We start from the raw sequence: 25,128 nt of genomic DNA on the forward strand, positions 1-25,128 counted from the left end.
CTCGCGCCCGGTCGGGCAGTGGCTCGCCCGACCGGGCCCGCTTTTCTTCTTGTGGAGTCTTCTCGCGGCCGGCCGGGCGCGTGCACCGGGCGCGTACACTGCTGGAATGGTGCCTCGCCCCGCCCGGCCGGGCGCGCCTTCTGGCGACCCATTGTGGATCCGGGCGAGGCTTTTTAGCCTCGGGCTTCTTCCTTTGGGCCTCCGAACTTGGCCCAAGTGCCTTGTAACTCCAAAACTGAGCCCTTAGTCACCGATTTACTACCTCCAATCGGTCTTGGGCTATCGAAAGTGGTCGCAGTCTTCCAACACTTGTAGATGCTCCTCTAAAACCCGGGAAAATGCTCCAAGTACGCAAATTCCTACAAAACTCAAGCAAAACTACCAAAGCACTGGAAAACACAAATTAGTAATAAAAGTGGCTCGAAGGAGCCAAAAACACTACTAATTATGACCAAGGGACGGGGGTAAATATATATATAAAATGAACACATCAGCGCTCTATAATTTTTTTAAAATAACAAAATCCTACATGGCTCTTTAAAAACTCGGGAAAAAACTCCCCTTTATATATATATATTAGATTAGATTGTCATAAATTAGATTATTATCAATAATTTCCATATAATTTTTTTTATGAAATAGGTTTTATTAGTCAGGAATTACATTGTCTGCAACTACATCAATAAATTACAGAGCATTTAATAATTTTACAGAACATTTAATTATCAGTATACCTATTATACTTGCAGCATCTTCATCTCTTTCTTCATCATCTCTTTCTTCATTGATATTGTCTTCTAAAATTACATTATCTACTGCATTCATCATTAGTGTTAGTATTTTGAATTATCAAAAAAATGGATTCAAATTAAAATTAATTTTCTGCGACATATAATATATACAATTCGAATTAAAATAGCTTTGCATGCAAATCATAAGTTGAAATTAAATACGGTCGAAAACTAGAGTAGAATTGATTTCAAAAGTATTAGTCGAAATAAAATGCGATTGGAATATAAATTAAGCTTGATTTCAAATTATAAGCCGAAATTAACTACGATCTGAAATTCGATTGGCGTTGATTGCAAATAATAAGTCGAAATTAACTCGAATTTAAATACGATCGGGTAGTAAATCGAAATTTAATACGATCTGAAATTCAATTTGGCTTGCATATGAATTATAAGTCGAAATTCATATTTCAAATTCACTATGATAAAATCTGAAATCATGAACAAAATTATATTTAATTTGAAATTAATTATATATGATTTGAAATTACACACAATCAAAATTATGAACTAAATGTACCTTTTTCAGCAGTAATTGAGCTAGAAATTGAATCTATAGGTGAATCAGAATCTCCTTCAATCTGATTTCTCCATTTTTTTTATGAAATTTGAAGATTTGAATTCTCTGAAATTTGAGGAAATGAAATGGTTGAAATCGACGAAATGAAAGCGTTCGAAATTTTCAGTGAATGACGGCACTCGAAAATGATGAAAATGAAATATTAAGACACTTTATAAAATGGCGCGCGGGCTTTGGTCGGGTTGATCAGGCCCGCGCCTTTTTAATTAAGGAGCCAGGACTCACGTGAGTCCAGTCTCACGCAAAACGCTATGCAAACAAAATTGAATAAATTGAATTTGTTATGGAGTGTTGAATAATGCTTATAAATGCTCTCAAACATAATTGAAATAACTTGAAATGCTTAACATGTTTATTATTCATAACTTGTTAATTCAAGTTAATTGAAAGGTATGATCTATGAATTCGTAAGATTAACTCCAAACACGCACTAAAAGTATCATAAAAAAGGTTTCTAATCCACATCCTACAACTATAAATAAATAAATAAAAATTCTTCTTATTTTATTTATTCTAATATGCGGTACAATGATGCTCAAGAAAACCAGATTGATTGATTCCATGATCATGTTAAATTAACCCGATATCTAACCTTACGCAAAATACTCTGTATATAGTAGTTCTCTGATTGGAAAAGGATTATCATCTAGGTCAGAATACTGTTCTGATGAGGAGAACTCATTGCCTCTGCTCCTAGTGGAATCAACTCTTTAAGAAGCTTCCCATTTCTCTGAAAGACCGTCTCCCACAACTATCCTTACCACTTTTGACATCTTTGGTCTCTGGTTATGGAGGAATTGAGTACATAGAAGAGCTACTTGGACTATTTCGTCAAGCTCAATCATGTCATACTTATTCATCAAGTCCTTGTCTGCCGTAATCTCTAGCTTCTTTTCTTGGTGAATCTTCTTCACTTGCAAATGCAACCAAAATTAAGAGGAAAATCAATTTTAAAAAAAAACTTATGATACTATTTTTCTTGTGTTAAATTTGCTTACCCAATCTAACATAACTCTTTTCTGGTTTGCTGTTTTTACAAAATATAGTGCCCTCTAACCAGCTATTAACTCTAGGACCAGAATTCCGAATCCAAAGATATCTGTTTTTTTTTTTTTTTTTTTTTTTTTTTTTTTTTTTTTTTTTTTTTTTCCTCTGAAAATTTTCCAATATAGAGGTATTCTGGAGCTATATGACCCACGGTGCCCTGAACAGCTGTAGTGACGTGTGAAACCCGGTGATCCAATAGCTTTGCCAAACCAAAATATCCGACAATGGCCTCACAACAATCGTGCAGCAGGATTTTAGCTTGCCTTAACATCCATGTGTATCATCTCAGAATCACATTACTCATGAAGGTACAGTAGTCTGCTGCCCCTACTGCAATTCGTTTTCTGAAATTCCGGTCTAGAGCTGGCTGTGCTGCATGGTCAATTGTTGTGAATAAATAGAATTAGCATATTTCCAAACATTGACAGGAGTGAAAGTAATGAAATATTGTTTGCACCAAATCATAAAGATTAAAGATTCGTTCTTTTCTCCCTAATTTTTCTTGACATATCTTAGTTGTATATTGTAACAAAAAGGAAAAAAAAAAATGATAACCTTCAGTTCTTCACTAAAAAAAATGGCAGTTAAAATAAGACATCCATAATGCAAACCACAATTATTAATTTTAGTGCCCTGACACAATTAAAAAAAGCCTTATTTTAGTGGGTAAGGGTCATTACATTGATGTGGGCAAAAGACCCGTGGGTTTCAATGCTACCAGGGTATCGCATCATATTATCCATTCAACAAACTGATTATATGCGTGTGATGGTTTCTGATCTCATTAACAATGGGGAGTGGGATTTACTGAAACTGAACATACATTTATCTGATTAAAAAGGGTTTGAACTCTCAATCCCTTCCTCCCTCCCTCTCTCTCGTTCTCTCCCTGCCTTCCTCCCTCTCTCTCTCGTTTTCTCCCTGCATTCCTTCCTCCCTCCCTCCCTCTCCGTCTCCCCCATCTCTCTCTCTCCCTACCTTGCCTCAGATCGAACTGATTGTAACAAGAATTCACCAAATCAAACTCCAAACCCACATTTAAAAAGTTCGAAAAAAGAAGAAAATATACCTGGATTCAGGTCTGGTTTAACGGCGGAGTTGTTGCCGATATTTTCGTCTTACACCTATTATCAGCAGTAAACGAATCACAAGTACTTGTAGTAGAATGATCCACTGAATTCGACTTATTTCCGCAACTACTCCTAATGTCGTAACACTTTGTGACGGAGTTTTTCTTCAGTTCTCTCAAGAAAAGCAAGAACAAACATATCCCAAAACCCAGGAGCCACACCAGAGGTAGCCCAAAGGTAAGAAACTGTCTCCAAGAGCCAAAGTCACCCTTGGAACAGTGAGTGTTAACCCATTAGACCTTGGTAAAGTGCTTTTCTAAATAATGTCTCCACACTCCATAATGGTACAAGGTAACCCAACTCCTTCACCCACAAAAGGGTATCGAATTGGGTCAAATATCTCAGACCCGGCACCGAAAACCATACATATTTTCCTTGATTTTACAGTGGATACTGAACTCAGTTAGGGTTTGAACAAAAGGGTATTGAAGAACAGCCTCAAATAATTCCTTAATCAATAATTAACCAAATAATTCTTCAAACAAACAAATAAACAGATAAATCAAGTACCAATTAATGATATGACACACAAGAAACCCTAAAATTGAGTTCACGAAACTTAAAGCTGATCGAATTGAAAGGCAGAGAAAGCCTTGATTCAGACAATAACGATAATGGAATATAGAGGATAAGGAAAAAAAATAATAAAAAAAAAATTGAGGATTTACCATTGAATAGCTTAAAACAATCGATCATAAGCTTTCTCCTCCTCTTGTTCTTGTTCGATTCTGATTATAACTACACAATTTTTCACCCCAGCCCACCCTCTCTCTCTCGTATAGAGACAAAAAGCCGAACTGATCCTCATAAGCTGCAAACCAAAAACAAAACTCATCAGAAACCCTAAACCAAGTAAATTTGAGAAACTAAAAAACAAAATTAAACAAATCAATTATGTAATCTACATGTTTAGAAAATAGTTGTAAACTACTTCATGACTTACAAAATTGATAAAGAACCAAACTTGACAACTTCAAGTAAATCAACCATATTGCTAGAAATAATGTGTGAATTCACAAACTTTGAAATAATTCATACACTTCTAGAGTTGATAGCCCATCACATAATATTTAACAAAATCTAACAAATAATGTGTGAATGCCACATAATTTTTTAACAGGGAAAGGAACTTAAAACCTTCTACACCAGGCACAAATTATTTGGAAATGAAATTTTATCCCCCCTCTCTCTTTTGCTTTCTCTCACAACCCGATAATATGTATGGATGCCGCATAAATTTTCAACATGATTCTTTTTTGGGAAAACCGGAAAGGTAAGACCATGATGAACAGACAGAAGCCATACCTCCTCCTCTTCCACTAATGTCCTCAAAATGACATCAATTTCACATGTAATAACCTCTGACGCCACAAATGGGTACCTACAATACCAAGCAACAGCAAAATACAAACTTCATGAGTTTTCAGAAGGGCCATTATAACACATCATATGGAATTTTTAAGGATCAAACCATGCAATGAGAGTTGGCATTGCACATCATTCATCCAAAAACAACTATTGTTAGAGGCTCAAAGAATAACCAAAGAGCTTCCCTTAAAATAACTATCAAGTGTCAGCTTATACCTCAGCTACCCAAATTAACCTTTTAAAACTTTTCAAGCAAGCATTGCACAACATTCATCCAAAATCTGTTGGTCATACCCTCAAAGTACTTCCTCTCAACAATGGTAGACAATTAGACATCAAATAAATTACCATGAAATGAACAGAGTTTCACATGCAATTTAGGGCTGCATTTCTGGCAATAATATGATTTCAGAAGCCCAAGAAAGTTGATCGGGCAACTTTAAAAGTCAAAACGCAAGAAAAGGAAAAACTCAAAGGAGCTTTAATTGAAGTTACATGCAACAACACTAAATTAGCTACAGTAACAGCTAGTTCAAACAAACAAGATTAACATATGAAAAGGAAATATGGGTTTGGAAACCAATAACTTCCTTTACTCCTCCAAAGTTAGTGACTATAGAATGATTTATTCACCTATTAATTCAAGGGATCAAAGCATCACAGGAGAAACAGCTAAATTGGAACATTAAGTAGTCAAATTCACACAATGAATTAAACTACATAGTGCCTCATAAAATAGCTATCAACCAATGCATATAAAAAATGCAGTTAAGATGTAAAAGGGTTTTACTTGAAGGTGCGTTTGTGGTCAGCATCCTCTGGAGGTTCTTCTACAATATAGCGCAAAAGCTGCTCCACCTGAGCTCTGTCCCGTAAGCTGGAGGAATTTTACAAATCAAAAAGATTTTAAAAAACAGAAAAATGTAGGATCTCCGCAACTTGACCAGGGGACAAACTTGAATAATTATGAGAAAGGTAGATGGAAACAATAAAGGAAATGACAAACATCACTCTGAAATGAATCAATTACAAGTTAATCATTCTTTTACATCATCTTTTACAATATAAATCTGATACTATGATACAGTAGAAATTCTCATCATTTAAGACCATTCTTTTTAGCTTTAGTTTATGTTTGGGCCTAATTATTCATAGGCAAAAACCATAACCACTAATATATTTAAAACCCATCAATTTAGGTTCTAACATACCGAATTGAAAACCACAATAGTAGTTGCATAAATCAATAGGTTGTAGTAAAATAGCAATCCAATCCGATCAAATAAACAAGCAAAGATAAAATTCAGAAATCAAACCAATCATTAAAAAAGGATCAAAATGCATAAAATAAAAGTAAAATTATAATAGTCATTTAAGAATACTTAAAAAATGATAAAGACTTGCAGGATATAGATTAAAGTAAAACAACAATCCAATCCAATCAAATAAAACAAGCAAAGACAAAATTCAGAAATCAAACCAATCAATAAAAAAAGAATCAAAATGCTGAAAATCAAAGTAAAAATATGATAGTCACAGGACATAGATTAAAGAAACTCGATATCACCCACTTAATTCAAAGACGAATCCTTTCATTACATCAAAGAGCCCCCTTTTGAACAGAATTTCTTGTATAATTGGTGATAAAGCAGATATAACACAAAAAAAATAGTAGTAACCATAATCAAAGGAGTATGCCAATTGTAATTTAAATACCTAAAACTCGATTTCATGAATGATTTTAAGTCTCAAATACCTAAAATTAAGAAACATAAGGGCAAAAGAGTACTTGCACATTTTGAGGGGTAAAAAAGTCACTACACTATTACTAAGAGATTTCCACTTTGCCAAGTTCTCACTTTTACCGGACCTTTTCACCTTTAGCCCATGCAGAAAGGTTTTTGTTAACTCCTTCACAAGTTTTGCTTTTAAGCAACAATATTGTCTCCACCCTTCTATTGACTGCTTTCCTAGTTTTTATGACAGCAAACAAAGGTAAATTGTTTACCAATTCTGAAGTACAATTGAGGCCAATTTGATTTAAGCAAGCAAGAAATTAAATCTGAGAAGTTCAGCACAGGCCCTTAATCATATTAAGAATCTTAATGGAAGTTGTGATTAGATGTAAGTACTCACCTGGTAGCAGTAGAGATATCATCTAGTTGAAACAGATTGGCTGCCATGTAGCTACCTTTAAGTACCAACGCAAGAATGATCAGGTTTTGTATCAGTTGTGACACCATTTTTTATCATGTCATCTCTCAGCATTGCAGCCTTCTCAATATCTCCGGATAAATGGCAGCCAGAGATCAAGAAATTATAAGCTATTGAATCAGGACATATACTCTCACTCAGCATAGAATCCCATATCCTAAAAGCTTCCTGCATATTACCACCTCTACAGTACTCATACATTATAGTAGAATAGCTCACACAATCAGGTTTGATACCATTTTCTATCATCTCTCCAATAAGATCAAATGCCTCCTGAATCCTACCAAGTTTGCAAAAACCATGTATTAGAATATTATATGTTACGGTGTTGGCTAAAAACCCTTTAATCATCAACTTATGAAGCTGTACAGCATAGTCTACATTTCCAATGCTGGTGTAGTAGCTAAGAAAGCATCCATAAGTAACCTGATTTGGATATGTGTCATGGGTGAGCATTTTGTTGTAGATGAGATATGCTTTGTTTACGTTTCCCAGACTACATAAGCCATTAATAAGGGCAGTGTAGGTAACAACATTTGGCTCACATCCTTCACTGATCATAATATCCCAAAGTTGAAATGCCTTCTTAAGATTCCCTGCCTTGGTGTAGGCATTAACCATACTTGTATAAATGACATTATCGGGTTTCAATCCTTTGCAATTCATCTCCTGTAAGATCAGCAATAGCCTCTCCCTATTGTTCTGTTTCAGTGTAGCATCAATAAGTATTGCGTAACAGACAAGGTCCATTTTGATTTGTCTCTCTATCATCTCACCATAAACACACAGTACATCCTGTACTCTCCCTGCCTTGTTATACCCTTGCAAAAGGGCACTGAAACACATTTCATTTAATTCAAAATGTTCCTTGTGAAGATCATCCATAAGCTTTTTTGCGTCAAACAACCTTCCAACAGAGCAAAGCCCGGATATCAAGGACCTGTAGGTGTACGTGTCTGGAACAAGATCCTTTCCTAACATTTCTCTCAGCAAGTGAAAAGCTTTGGATATATCTCCTTCCTTACAATAGCCATCAATCAGAACATTATAGGTCACCTCATTGCAGTAAATACCTCCCTCAACCATTTCCTTAAAATAATTGTTTGCATCATCCAACCTCCTTGCACGGCAAAGACCATGAATTAATGCTGTATATGTGTAAGTATTTGGTGCAATGCCCTTCCCAGTCATCTCATGATAGAGCCTAAATGCTTTATTAAATTTTCCAACACTGCAATACGCACTAATGAAGGATGTATAAGTTACCACAGTTGGTGTCAATCCTTTACTGATCATTTCTTTGAAAAGAACCTCAGCAGTGTTCAACTTCCCAAACTTACAATGCCCATGAATCAAGGAATTGTACACATAGTTTGTGATTTTTACTTTCATCTCTGACATTTTTGCAAGTAAGCTAAGTCCATCATCAAGCCTTCCTTGCTTGCAAAACGAGTCAATCATGGCCAAATAAGTAACTTCATTTGCGGTTAATCCCCTCTGCTCCATGCTCTTAAAAAGCGACTCTGCTTGTTTTAATTTTCCATCCTTCCATAGAGAATTAATTAAAGCAGTGTAAACAACCACATTGGGCACAACTTTATGCCTCGCCAATTCATCAACCAAACTAAATGCATCCATAACCTCCCCTTTCTTCCTAAGCCCTTCAACAAGAGTAGAAACCACACCCTCACTCGGAACCAACCCAAGTTGCAACATTTCTTTCACCATTTCCAAAGCCTTCAAATACTCTTCAGCTTGGCATAACCCAAGCACCAATGTGCAATACGTGATAACATCAGCACTCAACCCCTTACGACCTAACGAGCTCTTAATATCAACACCTTCCAGAGCCCTCTGATTTTTACACAACCCACGTATCAGCACATTATAAGTTACAACACTCAACACACATCCACTCTCTTCCATCATATGAACAGCTTCTAAAGCTCTATCTACCTCTCTGCACTCACACAAACAGCGAATCACCGCCGTACATACATAGACATCAGGAGCCATATTACGAAAGCCACTGAAAATTTGGTCATACAATTCAAGAACTAAACTAAATCTCCGAATTCCAATTAAGGCATGAAATAAAGTACTGAGAGTCCTAACCTCAGGTACAATGTCACTCTCAAGCATCAGCTTAAGAACAACAACTCCATCAATTGGCCGCCTGCATTGCACATAATTCTGGATCAACAAGTCAAAACCCAGCAACGACGAAAACCCGTAATCCTTAAAAACCGCAAGAAATACATGGAAAATATTTGGGGGTCGATGATTATGGTGATGAATTAGGGTTTGCACAAGAGATGAAGCAGGCCAAAAAAGATTGGACTGAACAAGAGCATGAACAAGGATAGAGAAAGACGCCATTGAATGAGAGAAATTGTAATGGAGACCTAAGAAATTAAAGAAACGAAGAGCTAACCTTGGATTATCTAGGGTTTGAAGCAACACATTATCAACATGGTGAGGTTGAAGCTTGAGATTTAGATTAGAAATGGCGTATTTCCACGAACTCTGAGGCTTATTTCTAAGAATTGAGGTTAGGTTTCTCACCATTGTTGATTCTTCAGGAGCTTCATTTCTGCCGTTGTTGAGAGTGGTACAAAGTTTGCCTAAATTTTGGAAGGTAGAGAGTTGTCGACATTGTAATGTTTTAGCAATCATTGTTGGGGACGGATGGTTGAAGAGCGCAGAGGGGATGAATATACGAAATTTGGGTTTGGGATTATGGGTGATGATGCAATAGCCGATACTTGTAGCAGCGTTGCCCCGGTTACTCACTTACTCTATAGTTTTCATCTCAGAGAAAGTATTGCGTGCTGTTTCATATTTTACTCGACGGCTGATATGTTTCATGTATTGGCTGATATGTATTGACTAATATGTTTCATTTGTTGGCTAATGAGGTTTTTGTGCCGACTAAGGGCCTGTTCTCATTAATTGAACAACAATTTTTTTGTCATTAAATCTGTCAACAACAATTTATGATTTTAAGACCAAGTCGAAAGAGTCTCTAGATATGACTAGCTATGTGCGCGCATCGCGCGCGTTAGCTACCCTAGTATTTTATAAAAGAAGGAAATTGAACTGAACTGAATTTCACCGTATGAGATCAGGCTCTAATATATTCTTTTTGTTAGCTGATATGTTTTTTTCCCCTTTTCTTGGTTGATATCAGACATAATTTGGCTTATATATTTCTTTAATTATATAAATATAAGAGATAGAATATATAATGGGGTATATGTAAATAGGAGTAAGAAAAAGGGAAAGGATCCTCCCCATTGTTGACGCTCTAAAGGCCTCCGTTCCTATTTCGGTATTTCCTACCTCTTTCAGACTCTCAGTTACTCGTTGAAGCGCACTCAACGTTCTCCATTGAAGCGTTCTCCGTTGAATCTTATTCTTTTATCCCCCATTGAAGCAGCTTCTAACTTTCTAAGGTAAGTTGTCATCATCGTATCAATTTCACAATCTAGGGTTTATATTTCATCTAATCTAATTTAATTATCAGTGCTTTAAGTTTAGGGTTCGTAAATTCTTAGATTATGAAACATCATATCCAAAAGATAAGAAATTTCTGAGTGTAATTTGATTATTGAATCAAATATCCCTAAAATTATGTATTTTTCGAGATAATTCAATATGTTTACAAATTTGATTTATTGAACTGTAATTTTTATAATAGGTTGTGAGTTTTCCTTAGCAATGGAGGCGGCACCGGAAGCGAACGTCACGGTGACAATGAGAGAGCAAGGGATGGTGGAGTCTAAAGTCTTTAGCATCTACCAACATTTCAATGATCTCCCCAGGAGAGCTCAAACTGTCATGTATTCTTTGCTATTTTTTTTTTCTTTCTTTAGGTTTGTATGAAGTATATTTTTTTGTTATGATTCTCAATGGATTGTTGCCTCTTTTTTCAGGATGGAAATCGCGAGTGATAAGCACGCCGAGTACCTCACCAATGGACTTAAGTGGCTTCCTGCTTCGTTCTGTGTTCTTGATGCCAAGTGTGTTTTATTTTTCCCCTTGATACTTATGCCCTTTTAAGTTTTAGTTTTATGTTTAGATAGGTACGGACTACGGAGTAAGAGTTAAGTTATGCTAATAATTCAGGATATGGTCCTGTTTTTTAAATAATGGTTTGAGGTTTGATGAAATATGGCTGTTTGGCTAAGCACTCCATTGTGTTTAAGGTGGTGGTTAGTCGTACAAGTTGTGTTTAAACTTTTCTTGTTATTGTTAAACTGTCAGTGTTGCTTGAAAATAATGTCCGTAGTATCAAAATTGAACTTGAAAACAAAAATCTCTAGAAACTTAGTCTTGGTCCTTCAACTAAGTTGCCTCCTTTTGCAAAATAGTAGGTATAAAGATTGAAAAGCAAGGTACCCATGGAAGGAAGTACGATTTGGGTATAGGTGCCATTGAATAGGAGTCATGTGGCAAGTAGAAGATAATGGCCAATCTCCATAATTGGTTTTACTTTACATTGGAAAATTTTGCCACAAAATAATCATCATAATGTAAATTCTATGTCAAAGTACATGGAGGATGAAAGTTATACCATAATAAAAGTAACACACATATATTACGAAGTATACAAATTCAACTTCTAATCTGCCAGACACTCATATTTTGAACTGCTAGTTTTATAGCTAACTGTCACCACTCACCAGCTAGTATAACCTACTCTTGTAGCTTAAAATACCACAACTGCTAATTAAAGACTGAGGCCAAAATGGTTAATGTCTATGATCTTAGGAGCTATTAGAACGAACCGACAAAATGAGCAAAACCACAATGTATTGTAGACTACAGAGTATCGCTTACAGTGAAAAATCTATGAAAACTAACTCATACCTTCATCATCCTTCTTCCACATCCCACAATCTCATCCAATGGCCCCACCTATGGAAAGTTTTGAAAGATGATACCTTTGTTGTGCAGTCGACCATGGCTTTGCTATTGGATCCTTCATTCACTTGCTCTTTTGGGTGAATCTTTTGATGACAACTTGGAACGTGATGTTGTTGATTTTCTCAATCAGTGCCAGGTTTGGTTTCATTTCATTTCATTCTTGTTCATTCAATTTGTTACATAGTTTGGGGGAACTTTTTAATTGATGATGGTGGCGTGACTTAACAAATTGTAACTTTTCAAAAACAGTGTACAATTTATGCAAGATTTACTTTTTACAAGTTTTTGACTTTTCGTATTACTATTGTTGTTGTTGGTTTTTTTTTTAAGATTATTCCTAGGTTATTATGGACTTGCAAACTCATTGCTTTAAAATTCGATATGCAACATTTGAGTATGCTAGTGTAACAAGCTCAAACATGGTTAGAGTTGATGTAGATGGTCAAACATAGCAGTGAAGATGGGAGCATGGGTAAATATCAAGTTGGATGAGACTTTGAAGACTTATAGTTGATTTTCATATCCTTGTGTCACTGAATTGTAGTTAGTTTAAAATTTTGTTGAAGTGAGTTCTTATCTTGTTGAATTTGGATTAGATATGATTAGTTTTAGTGTTGGAATAAGGAACAAATCCTAGGCTTACTAGGAGTTCGTTAGACTTGAATTGTTTTTGATAAGCTTATGTCATCTCGGTTTAGGACAATAGATCTATGTACAATTGCAACTGGTATGAACCCTCTGACCATGACTTTTAAAATCAATCCAGTTACATGATAAAATTCACAAGTACTTAGACAAATCCGAAAGTTCCTTCTACTAAGTGTTTGATGCTGGAGACCATGGTACTGTGTTTTTTTTAAAATTAGAAAGTATCCTTAAGTTCAATTTAGAATGAGGAAAGTGAGGAAATGTCAATTTTATTTATGCTGATTTTAAATTTAGGTAGTTCTCCTCTTGCTTTAGGCGTAAAACTAGGAACAAGTTGGTTAGATAACATTTTGACACTGCTTAACTCTCATACTAGGAAACATGTTGCGATTAATGTTAGAAGCTTTCTGTTATATTTGCTTCTCCTTACCCTCTCATGTTTGTTATTGAAGACGACATTGTAAAGAAGTATTAGTAGCAAGAAGTGTGGTGGATTAAATTATGAAAGGAAAGTGGGAAGTGGAAAATGGCAACCATTGAAGACAATGCAAATAGATAATTCTAATTTGACATAAGTAGAGGGTTTTTTGAGGCTAAAAGTTAGATAACGCCCTAGTGCCTCTAAATGTTTGCCTTTCGTGTTTTTTTAACTTCTAATGTCGCTTTCATGAGTTGAAATTTTGCGTCACCACTCTTGGTTTTCATGTGAACCCCAGCTAGTGAGTTAACATAGCAAGTCTTTTGCTGTCTTTCTTTGTTTGGCTGATACTAATTTTATCTTTTTTTTTTTGAATTTGGATGCAGGACCCACATGGTGGATATGGTGGTGGACCAGGACAGGCAAGTATCTTTTTCAATTTGCATATAGCTTATCAATCTATCTTGATCATTTTAATTTGTATCCTTTTTCAACCCAACTAATAATTATTAAATTACTGAACTAATAGTTACAAAATAATGAGCCTATAGCTCAAATCTTATGAACATATATACTACTTACGTAATTTTGAGCTAAATGTTCAATTTCTTTGAATTTTTCATAATTTTAAACTACATGCTTATTTTTTATAAATTGTTCTTATATATTGAACTATACAAATTATATGCTCGTAGTATATGAACTGAATGTTTGTAATCTATGAATAAAATTCACAGAATCACAATTTTGAGCTATCAGTTCATTCAAAACAACTTGTTTGTTCTGAGGTCGTGAGTGCAGGAGATAATTCTTAGGTATCATCCATATGCAAAAAATTCTTGTGCCAGTGAGCCATTATGAACTAATATATCTTCAATCAAGAAAAGTCAAGTAACACCCAACTTTGTTATTCGGAGTACCAAGTGGCCTTGTCAAAAACTCTCTGAAAAGTTTATGAAATGCTTTGAATATTAACCTAAGACACACTATCTTGAAATACGTATTTAAGTGAAATCAAAGTGGGAACAGATGATAATTTAATGTGAAATATATGCTTATAAATGCTTTGGAGATCATATGAGGCCCAGAATATTTTTTATGAATGTCTTGTCCTTGCACCCATAAAACTTAGCACGGCCTGCTACAGAAAATATAAACCCTAATGTGTCTAATTCTCGTCTCTCGAACAGTTGAACATGTATCCTTTTTAATTTTTTATTCCTAGTGTGCCACCACATTGCAAACAAAATCTTTATCCTCTCTTAAGCAAGCCAGTAATTTATCGTCCTTAAGCCCATCAAAGCTCTTCCCAAACAAGGCTATAGCGCTATAAGCACCAAATAGAATAAAACATGGAATAGAGACTAAGTGATTAATGTAGTTTTCCTCCTTAATGCACAACTCCAATGTCTTGCTGTAAAAAACTATTTTTCTTAAGAATCCTGAGTCGAGATCTGCTCTTTTACAACTGCCCAACAGAGAATCAAAATATTTAAGGATGAGTTTTCGAACGACTGTGAGGTTTCTATCATTAACATAAGAGGAGGACTACCTATGTGGATATTTTTTCTTTTAGGAGGAGATTGTGTTTAATATTTTATATTAAACACTTATTATTTTTTTATTCAGAAAAACAGCTTGTCACTTGCTACATATTTCTCAGTACTCTTCTCTTTTATCTTTTTATTTATTTATTTATGTGTCTATTTACATACGACTGAGTGTCTTAACAATTCCAATTTTCAGATGCCTCATCTGGCAACTACATATGCTTCTGTGAATTCACTTATCACACTGGGAGGGCGCAGTGCATTGTCATCTATTAACAGGTGGCTATTTTACTGAATTAGAACTTTTGTTTCCATTGTTATCATTTCATGCATACACATGAACGAACACCACACACATTCCAAGACATCTAACTTGTGAAATGATTGGCTTGCTAGCATAAGTGCTTAATTTTTTTTTTCGTACATATGCAATGGGGAAAGACTTTTTTCTTTCACTTCTATCTTGGAAACCCAAGTATACTCCATAAATTAAGGGTATCTTGGGAACCTGTGACCTAAAGACATGATATCCAATTGTGGGAAAGTGCATTAACTTGTGCACACACTCATGCGCATAGTATCAACATCATTTATCAAGGATACTAAGACAATATGTTTTATTATGCAGAGATAGATTGTATGCGTTCTTGCAGCGAATGAAGGACCCAGGTGGGTCGTTCAGGTATAGTAACTATTATCTTCTTTCTCAAAAGCTTCTCTGTTCATTGCTATAAATTGTGTCCCACCTCTTTTTTTTTATGACAAATCTGGTATGATGGCTATTTTGTTCCCCACCCTCCCCCTTTTGTGGTTCTTTTTCATATTTTTTGTCCCACCTTCCTGTAATGGTTCATCTTTCATATGAAGCTTCATTCCTTGTGCATTTGAGAAAGACTTACACTTTGTTTGGATAGCAAATTGGAAGGGAAGAAAGAGGAGGGGGAAGGTGGAGCTCCATTTTACCTCTAAATTTCTAATTTTGGAGAGATAGAACTATCAAGAGGGGGGAAAAAGGAGGAAGGAGAGGGGGAAGGTGGAGCTATGTTTTCCCCCCAATTTTATTTTGTTTTATTTTATTTTCCAATTTTGGAGGGATGGTGTTATAAAGAGGGAGGGGAAATGGTTCCCTCCCATTCTCTCCCCTTACTTCTCCAAAATTACATTCTTCCAAACAAAGTGTAATGATTACATGCTTCCATTAGTGTCACAGTGTTTTAATGGCTGGATTTTTTAGGTGGTCATTGAGTTAAAATATAGGAAAAATTGGTAATCTAATCCCAACTTTTGCCCGTTTGCTCAAAATAATCTCAACTTTGTATTATTTCTAAATATTTCGAACTTTGGGGGTTATTCGTTTTAAAAGGTCCCAACCGGTCAACCATTATTTCAGGTTACGGGACACATGGCACCTCTAGGAAAGACAACTGGTCGAATTCGGATATCCGACCTGATTAATAAAGGACTATAAATTCAGGTCCGAGACCGAATCCCAGTCCGGGTTAATAACACCCGAGTCCGAATCTGATGGATTTTCGGACCTCCAAACTGCCGGACCTCCGAATCCAAATCCGGCAGACTTACACCATAAGTTATAATATCAACAAACAAAAATGTATAAATTTATATTCAACCTTAAAATTTTACTGCAAATGCAAAAATATGGTGTTTTATATGAAACCATACATATTGTGAAAAAAAAATTCAAACAAAAAAAGTAAAAAAATAGCCCAAGTCGGAGATTATAAGAAGGCACCCAAACACAATAATCTTGTTAAATTGCTAAGTAGTAGTGACTTTGATTCTTCAAAATTATTATGATAGATATTCTCTTGGATTACAGTGAGAAATTAAGAAATTGGACTTTGAGAGAGGAGAGAGGAGAGAGGAGAGAGGAGAGAGAAAGAGTTGAGATTGAAGGAAAATGAATAAATGAAAGAGGGGTTGTTAGGTAGGAGGGTTGTTAGGGTTTTAATATATGTACAATATTCAAATAAAAAGTAAGTGCATGTCTTACTCTTTGTCACACTCGGATCGGACCTTACATAGGATCCGAGTTTGATTCGGCTCCCATTCGGAGTTGGACTTTATTTGGTGGATTCGAATTAGATTGTTTTATATTAGATTCGGATCGGACTTTTTTCTTTCGATTGGATCAGATTCGAATCGAATTCGAACTAAATTGCCAAATCTAACTACCACCCAACGTCTGCTTACGGAGCCCCCAACCACTGCTGTCTACCCTCCCTCACGTTGGCACCGACTACCAGACCCTCCCTCCCTCACGGCGATGCCGATGCTTCCCTCCTCCTTCCCCCTTAAATCACCTAACCTCCACCGCAAAAAAAACAAAAAAAAAAAAATTTAAACAACTCAGCCCCATCGCACAATCCCCCCCAATCGGTGCTCCCACACCCTTGGAGCCTTAGCGCTAGGGTTCCGAGGGTGGGGGAGCGCCGATTGGGGGTGGGAAGATGTGGTGGGCTGTTTTTTTTTTCCTTTTTTAAAGGGTTTTGGTTTAGACTGGGAGGTTTCACGGTGGAGGGTTTTGTGGTTTAGGGGGAGGGGTAGCATCCGAGTCGGTGCGGTGTGGGGGAGGAATAGGGTGGAGGAGTAGTGGGGCAGTGGGAGAAGGGGGCTGTCGGAAAGTTGGTGGTGGTGGTGGCCTGGTGGGTTTTTTTTATTTATTTTTGTTTTATCAAGCATCATATGGTGACACGTGTCACGTAAACAAAAAAAAGTTTACCTCTTTAACAGGTTACTTAGGTCCGTTTAAAGCGAATAACCCCTAAAGTTCAGATTATTTAAAAATTATCCAAAGTTGGGATTATTTTGAGTGAACAAGCAAAAGTTAGGATTTTTTTTTATCAATTTTTCGTAAAATATAAAGGTAAGCTAAAATTTGTTGGAGCATTTGAAACTTATTTAAATTATTTGTTTTCAAATCCTACCTAATGTGATTTTAGGTTATTTCTAGTACCATCCTACCTAATATGAGATATATTATTTGATTGAAGGCTTCATTTTGTTGTCTAGGACCTAGATCTAAAGTTGTTTTGGGCTATTTTACATGGACTCGACACTTGACTCCTTTGTTTCTGTTTGTGAACACGACACTTGGTTCTGGTATGAAAACTGGGGTTAAAACCTGACATTGTCCAAACCCGACATTGTCCAGTCGGACACACTAGAAAGATAATAGAAAAACTTATTGAGAAAGGGAAAGACCAAATTGCAAGATAATTATAGTTGTCACGGTGTAGGGGTAGGTGAAAATGAAAGTTGGGTGGGGTGTGGGATAACTATTATATAGTCACATGTTGACTTTGGTATCTGTTAGGAATTGAAATTCATTTTTTTAGCTTCTAATTTCGACGCTAGTTCTTCATTTTTTTTATTCGAAATTGAAGATATTTTAGTTTTTACACTCTATAACTTATTGAATTTTAATTTTTTGATAGATAAAACTAAATGAATTAAGTCCGCATCTTTTTTGTCAAATTGCCTTTGGAAAAAAATTCTTAGAGAAGTAAAGATTTTTGTTGTGCTCCCTTATCCATGTCCAAATCTCAAATAGAGACCCCATGCTCTAAAGGGATTGGATTGATTTATTGGACACTATCAGATCCTCCTATCCAAGTCCATGTAACATAGGTCTTGGCTTTTAAGTTTTATGTTGTTGTCACTTTAGATATTGGACTATGAACTATAGGAGAATGCTTACCGATGTAAAAATCCGATTTGGAATAAAAAAAGAGTTTATCCACTTGATTACCTTGTTAAGTACGATCCTTCATTTTTGGAACATCCTTTATTTTGCTGGTTCTTTCTTGACTCCATTAATGTCTACCATCTGCATTGGTTAGTGAACCTAGCTTGAATCAAGGGCTTTACGGTCATTGTTAATATCTACCATCTCCTTTAATATCTACCAACTTTGTAAATAAGGATAACATGAGAAAGCCAAAAATGTGTAGTCAAAGAGGCATAAGGATGGTGACAATGTGACATTCTTGTAGGATTGTTGGAATTGTTGTTTAAATTTTTCTCTTGTAATCGATATTTTATGTAGCATGCTTAGTTGTCTTTTGCCTTTTCAGAATGCATGAAAAGGGGGAAATTGATGTTAGAGCGTGCTACACTGCAATTTCTGTAAGATTTTTCTTATTTTGCAGTTTGATCTACATTGCTTTTTCATTATGTGATTTAATATACAAGTATCTTTATCTTACTATAGAGAACCTAAAGTGAAGTGTTAACTATAATGATTGTTGGTTGAATGTGGGAATAACATTGTCCACTACTTGGGTATTAGGGATTCTATTTTTCATTTGTGATCATAGGCTATCTCAAAATGCATTAGAAAGTTACTTTATGCTTCTCACATTCGCTATTTGGTGGCTAATTTGGTATTAATAGATGGTTGTTATACTCTATTTTGGAAAGATGGGATCACTTATCTATACTTAGTATTTAAAAACTATAACCAAGAAACTAAGAAACACACATGTTCCCATTCATTCTATTACACTTCTCTAACCATAGTGCCACATGTCATCTTACACTACTAATTTTATATTACACTTTTTTTTTTTTAATTCTTTCATTAAACTTATACTTCATCTTTCATACACACTTTATCTCTCCCCTTTAATTCAACTTTTTCCTATTCTATCTATAATTTTAGCCCTTCTATCTTCTATTTAAGCCTCTTTTTCGATTAAAGTTCCAAAATATAAATTTCTTTAATCATGTTTCCGATTACATATTATACCTTATAATGACTTACTGATATTTCCTCACTTATCTTTTAATACAATTTTATATGAATAACCCGTGCATTGCACGGGCCAAAAGGCTAGTTTGTTTTAAGATGTGAAACTTATATCTTATTTAAGAATAGTTTATGAGATAACTATGGAATTTCTTGTGAGATAACAACTTCAATTGTCTCTTATTGTTGCAGCCCATGTTACCTACCTCAATTGTTCAAACTTTAGGAATAGATATAATTGCCAATATTTAGGTTCAATTCTTTCATTTTTGAAGTTGGGAAACACTTTTGAATTGGGGAGTAACATATAACATATTAGCTTTATCTTATAAGATAACAGTTTCAATTGTTTCTTTTTGTTGCAGCCTATGTTACCTTCATCAATTGTTCAAAGTTTAAGAATATACATCATAATTTCCTGTAATTTAGGTTTAATTCTTTCGTTTATAAAAATTTTGAAACACTTTTGGATGGGGGAGTAAATTATTAGCTTTTAAGAGGACAACTGGAGTGTCTTATAAGATATCTTGATTGCAAAGTGATGAAGCAAAAAGTCCTAAATACTCCATAATTACAAATGATTAATTAATCAATCAATCAAAGCTTTAGTCCCATAATTACAAATGTTCAAGTGGCATGTAAATGGATGGTTGATGTTTTAGTTGAATCATCCAATGAATGCAGGTAAGGAAAGCTAAGAGGTATACCTCATCATTAGAATCAAGGCTTTGTAATTGTTTTAATTGATGCTATCTGCCTTGCTAAAAAGTAGTTTTTTCACCATGCCTGGATTACCATCGTGATTTCGTCTGTGTCTAATAAATTCTTTTCCTTCCAAGGTTGCAAGTATTTTGAACATCTTGGATCACGAATTGGTGCTAAATGTTGGGGATTACATTCTGAGGTTTGTTGCATCTGGCTTTTGTTTTGTTTATTTTCCAGTTATTTCTGAGTTCATTCCTGCTTCCTCTTTAAATGATTAAAGATTGGTATATACATGAATAAACAAATTGTGGCAGACTACATTAACTTTTCTTGATGTGGGGTGGATGTTTCTCCAGTTGTCAGACATATGAAGGTGGCATTGCTGGTGAGCCTGGTTCAGAAGCCCATGGAGGGTACAGTACTATTAATGACTATATGTTGTGGTTGATTTTAACTCTGCTGTTTTTCCCCTTGTTCCTTGTGCTTGATATGATATAATGTATTTTGGCTTGCAATAGGTATACCTTTTGTGGATTGGCCACAATGATTCTTATCAACGAGGTTCATCGATTGGACTTGCCTGCTCTAATTGTAAGAATAATTAATATCCTGTAAAATCTATTTTTTGATCTTCCTCTCGTTGGTGAACAAAAGGAGGAAGATACTGCCTTTTCCCTTTGAAATATTGTTTTGATTAAATATCTTAAAAACAAAAGTATTTTTTTACCATTTAATATGTACGATTTGAAAGTTATCATGATGAAGACGCAAACTTGAGGCCTATGTCATTGGATAGAAAGTTTGTGTATTTTGGGAGAAAAATAAAAAGAAAGGAGTGGTTAATCTTTGTTGGTTGGACAGTCTTTTAATTTTGTTTCCTCTCTTAAATTTATTCCCCATTCCCTTTTTTTTTGGAAAAAATAAAATTAAATCTTTATGATTGACAAAATTTGTCAATCTAGTGGCAAAATTGTAAATAAGTGTACTTTTATTTCTTGTTCATGGACAAACCGCTACTTGAATTAGCGGTTTTAGGGCATAGCACGGTTTTGCCCATGAACAGTAAAAAGTGCACCTATTTACAATATTCCCACTAGATTGACGAATTTTGTCAATCATAAAGACTAACTGGGTTTGCCTCTTTTTTTTTTTTATTTATTTTTTAATTATTTTTTTTATTTTTTTAATTTTTTTTTTATCTCCTTTGAACTACCTTACTTTATTCTATGCTCTATATTTTCCCGAAACTAGTTGGATATGTTGCAGCAATTTTATTTATTTTTTAATTTTTTTTTATAATTGAAAAAATAAGAGAAATCAAGATAATTGATCAAATCTTATAGACGATACGCATGTGCTGAAAATAAAATGAACTATTTTTTTTTTCAGCAAGTGTTGTGATCTTTAGTATGTAACTCATGTATTTAGTGCTGATTTAATGAATCTCTAACCAGAATTGGGTTGTATTTCGTCAAGGAATTGAGGGTGGATTTCAGGGGAGGACAAACAAATTGGTGGATGGTTGTTATTCCTTTTGGCAGGTGATGTTTTATATGTTGATCAATCGCTTTTTTCACTTTTTTTTTTTTGCAAAAAAAAAAAAAAAAAAAAAAAAAACAAAACAAAAAAGAAAAAATTCATGCAAGGAACTGACATATGTTATCTGGTTCAAGGGAGGTATCTTTCCACTAATTCAAAGGTTGCTGCAAATTATTGAGGAGCAGCTGGGTATGATGTCAAATGGTTCTTCCAAAAGAAATCTTAACTTACCTGAGGAAATATGTCAAATGGATAGTAGGCACATTGGACAAAAAAGTGAGGATATTACTGGTTTTGTTGTTGTTGTTGTTTTTTTTTTTTTTTTTTTTTTTTTTTTTTTTCCGGTCACATATTTAATCTGTTTGTACTATCATTTCTGAAAGTTTTTGAAAACCGCTCTTTCACTATAATCCACTTTTGGCAAACCCCTATTACTACCTTACCCCTCTTTACACTTGAATATTATCACCTTTCTACTCACTCTCTTCTTTATCTACATTTTTTCCCTTCCCCCCCCCCCCCAAACACCATTTTACACACATTATTTACCTCTTCTTGTTTCTTTTCTTTTTTTTTTTTTTTTTTTTTTTACACTAAATCACTCTTTCTTTCCAATCTATATGTAATATGAGCGAGTCTGGTTGCTCATTTTTTAGAAGTTCTTGGGTTCAGTACTTTTGCTCACAAGCCTAAATTTGATACATGCCTCACATAGGCATATGTTTAAAGCCCATATATATGTCTAATTCTTGAATTAGAATTAGTTTAGGAATTTTTTTCTCAGTCAGATAGGCTTTCCTTAAACTTGCTGTAGACGCTCGTTATTCTTATTATAAGCATGTAAGATTAAACTGGTGGTTTTATATCTGCAGGCCTACAAGATGTTCCTGATGTTGCTAATTTGTCTGACATCGGTTTTGAATTTGTCAAACGTTCAGCCAATATTGGACCCCTCTTTCACAACTTCGCTTTGCAGCAATATATAATTCTTTGTTCTCAGGTAGTTTTTAAATTAGGGAATTTCTTGGGATGGTTTAATTAATGATTTTATTTTTAAGTTGTTGCCGTCGATACTAGAGCCTACTAGTAGCATGGTTGCCTGGTATTGGGATATAATTTTTAGCATTTATAGTAGAGTATAGTGTTTTTGATAGACAACTCATAGAAGTAGAGTAACTTCCATATATTTAAACATTATAACCTTTTTTTTACCACTTTGGGCCTTCCATAAATAGTTTTTCTCTTGTGCTTGTAGAGGTGAGATTGCAGACATTGCTCAAGGCAGGATTATTGGGTTATTATTTTTGCACTGCATAAATTACTCCATCTATTACGCAAGTCCATCTATGTATCACAAAATCTAGTTATGTAAAGTTTATGGTATTAAAAGTCACAACGTGTCAACTTAAAATATTTAGTATAGCTAAAAAAGAAAATCACTGTGTGAATTAGGAATGGAACATGAAATCTTTTCCTCAAACCCCTCAATACATCCCCATATCTAATGAGAATTTAAGATGCATCTAATTGACATGGAAAGGTTAAGTGCATGTCACCTATATGAACAAAAGTTCTAACTTGAGCTCACCCAATTGGAATATTGGGGTGCCTCTCACTTGTTTGAGGTAGCTGCATATAATAAGTCGTATATCTGTGTATTAAATCGGTGGAGAATTTTGCAGCTGATGCTTTTATGCTGATCAAGGTTGTGTCAATGTGTCATGGTGGTAGATAGAAGACATATATATTGATAATGTGAAATAGTTTTGTTGAAATCACATCCATCTGAAAATCATCAATTGATCTAGTGATTTGGTAAAGCTACCTTCTTTTCCCACTCCTCCGGGAGATGGAAAATAGAGGAAAGGAAGAAGTGATAATATGCCTGCTTTTCATGTTTGTTATTTATTTAGATATTTTTAACTACCTTTAACCCCTTTGATTATCTTAAACTTTTCACAGAGGTGGCATTATTAATTGTTGAAGCGATTTTTTAAAAAAAATTTCCCCTCAAATAAGTGGATGTGATTAATTGGTGCAGATTATGGATGGAGGATTTAGAGACAAGCCTGGAAAGAGCAGAGACTTCTACCACACATGTTATTGTTTAAGTGGTCTCTCAGTGTGCCAGTATATCAGTTTGAAGGATGCTGACTCTTTGCCTACGGCGCAGGAAGTGCTTGGTCCATATTCAAATCTCTTGGAACCAATACACCCTTTGTATAATGTTGTCCTTGACCGTTACTACAATGTTCATGAGTTCTTCTCACAATTGTAGAGTATCAGGTGTTTATCTTCTGAATATTAGAAGCCATGGAGATAAGAGGAGCCAGGGAGAGAGAGGTTTATTGCAAAATAGTTTTAGTTCATGTATAACTAGGCGCAATCCAGCGATCTAATGGTAAGTTGTTTGTGTATTATGATGAATTGATGAGTAAGGTCATTTACCAAATGCTTGATGCAAGTTGTTTTAGCCTTTTAGGGGTATTTTAAGTTATCGAAAATATAGGGTATCTGATGGACCAATACCCAAGATTTGATTAGAGTGTCCACTATAAGAAAGAGAATGGTGAATTCAACCAAATTGAGAATGTTAGACCAAAATACTATTTAACAACAACAATGATCTGGTTTTCACAATCTGGTATTAACAGAAGGTTTTATGGCTATGACTTCAAAGTTTATAAGTATTTTTTTTGGCAATAATGTTTATTAGTATTTGAATAACTAGATTTGCTTAAATGACTTAGTGTGGCACCTGGCACTAGTTATTATTATTTTATTGCCCATAACAAAAATAAATTAATATTTATGTCTAACCATGCTTATTAGGAGGTTTTCTATTTTTATGTAGAGTAAAATGATATGAAATGCAAATTGACACCCTGATTGTATGAGGTTGGAACATGAATCTGAAAACATGTTTTTTTGTTATTAATTATGAGGTTCTCCGGACACAATGTTTGGGGGTTCATAGCCCTCTAGTGAAGTTGGATCTCATCCCACTTGAGAAGGATAGACCAACCGTACCCTTTCGAATGGGTACCGTGTCACATGGAATTGTGACTCAAATTGTAGTATTGAGCCAAGAATCCCTCTTGACTATTCTAAATTTGGGTCATAGGGATTGCTCAATTTGTGAGCATTTAGTCTTGCTCATAAGGTTTTCTCAATCAGGCCAAGGATTTTCGTTTCTTTTGCTACTTCCTTCCTTTGTCAAGCTCTATATGTGTATAAGGGTTTTATTTCAAGCTTGCTGCCCTAGCTTCTACACTTCCTCCTATAACAATGCAACTTTTAGATGTTATCGGTTGATGACAATGCAATGCACAGGTATAGTTTGTTTTGACATGTTTTTACAGTTTCGTTCGTGGATTCCATTCAACACCCAAGGGCTCCATCAAGCGCACATTACCAAGTTTTATGTGTTTTGTCCAA

At 35.0% G+C, this 25,128-nt stretch overlaps 2 protein-coding genes across 8 annotated transcripts; one reads left to right on the forward strand and one right to left on the reverse strand.

The window, feature by feature from the left end:
- Positions 1–1,808: 1,808 nt before the first annotated feature.
- On the reverse strand, positions 1,809–9,887 carry LOC145600089 (uncharacterized). 7 transcript variants are annotated; one of them, XM_081655942.1, is made up of 6 exons: positions 7,053–9,887; positions 5,707–5,793; positions 4,854–4,929; positions 4,217–4,359; positions 3,488–3,922; positions 1,809–2,790 (listed from the first exon to the last, which is right to left on the reverse strand). In XM_081655942.1, exon 1 carries the CDS (start codon positions 9,804–9,806, stop codon positions 7,110–7,112), a length of 2,697 nt encoding a protein of 898 aa, XP_081512068.1. In that variant the 5' UTR covers positions 9,807–9,887; the 3' UTR covers positions 1,809–2,790; positions 3,488–3,922; positions 4,217–4,359; positions 4,854–4,929; positions 5,707–5,793; positions 7,053–7,109. The 7 variants fall into 7 exon arrangements, with proteins under 7 accessions (XP_081512068.1, XP_081512066.1, XP_081512065.1 ...); XM_081655944.1 differs by lacking the exon at positions 3,488–3,922 and having other exon boundaries at positions 1,811–2,790; positions 7,053–9,306; positions 9,565–9,887; XM_081655943.1 differs by lacking the exon at positions 3,488–3,922 and having other exon boundaries at positions 1,811–2,279; positions 2,370–2,790.
- A 517-nt stretch (positions 9,888–10,404) lies between these two features.
- On the forward strand, positions 10,405–24,149 carry LOC145600091 (protein farnesyltransferase subunit beta-like). Its single transcript, XM_081655946.1, has 15 exons — positions 10,405–10,585; positions 10,831–10,972; positions 11,066–11,152; positions 12,090–12,195; positions 13,512–13,547; positions 14,872–14,954; positions 15,304–15,357; positions 18,773–18,824; positions 20,286–20,350; positions 20,508–20,564; positions 20,670–20,742; positions 21,606–21,692; positions 21,825–21,966; positions 22,563–22,690; positions 23,732–24,149. The coding sequence occupies exons 2-15, from the start codon at positions 10,851–10,853 to the stop codon at positions 23,966–23,968; spliced, it is 1,329 nt and encodes a 442-aa protein (XP_081512072.1). The 5' UTR covers positions 10,405–10,585; positions 10,831–10,850; the 3' UTR covers positions 23,969–24,149.
- The last annotated feature ends 979 nt before the right edge of the window (positions 24,150–25,128 follow it).

This window comes from Chenopodium album, chromosome 21 (assembly GCF_948465745.1).
Source record: "Chenopodium album chromosome 21, dcCheAlbu1.1, whole genome shotgun sequence".
Lineage (NCBI taxonomy): Eukaryota > Viridiplantae > Streptophyta > Magnoliopsida > Caryophyllales > Amaranthaceae > Chenopodium > Chenopodium album.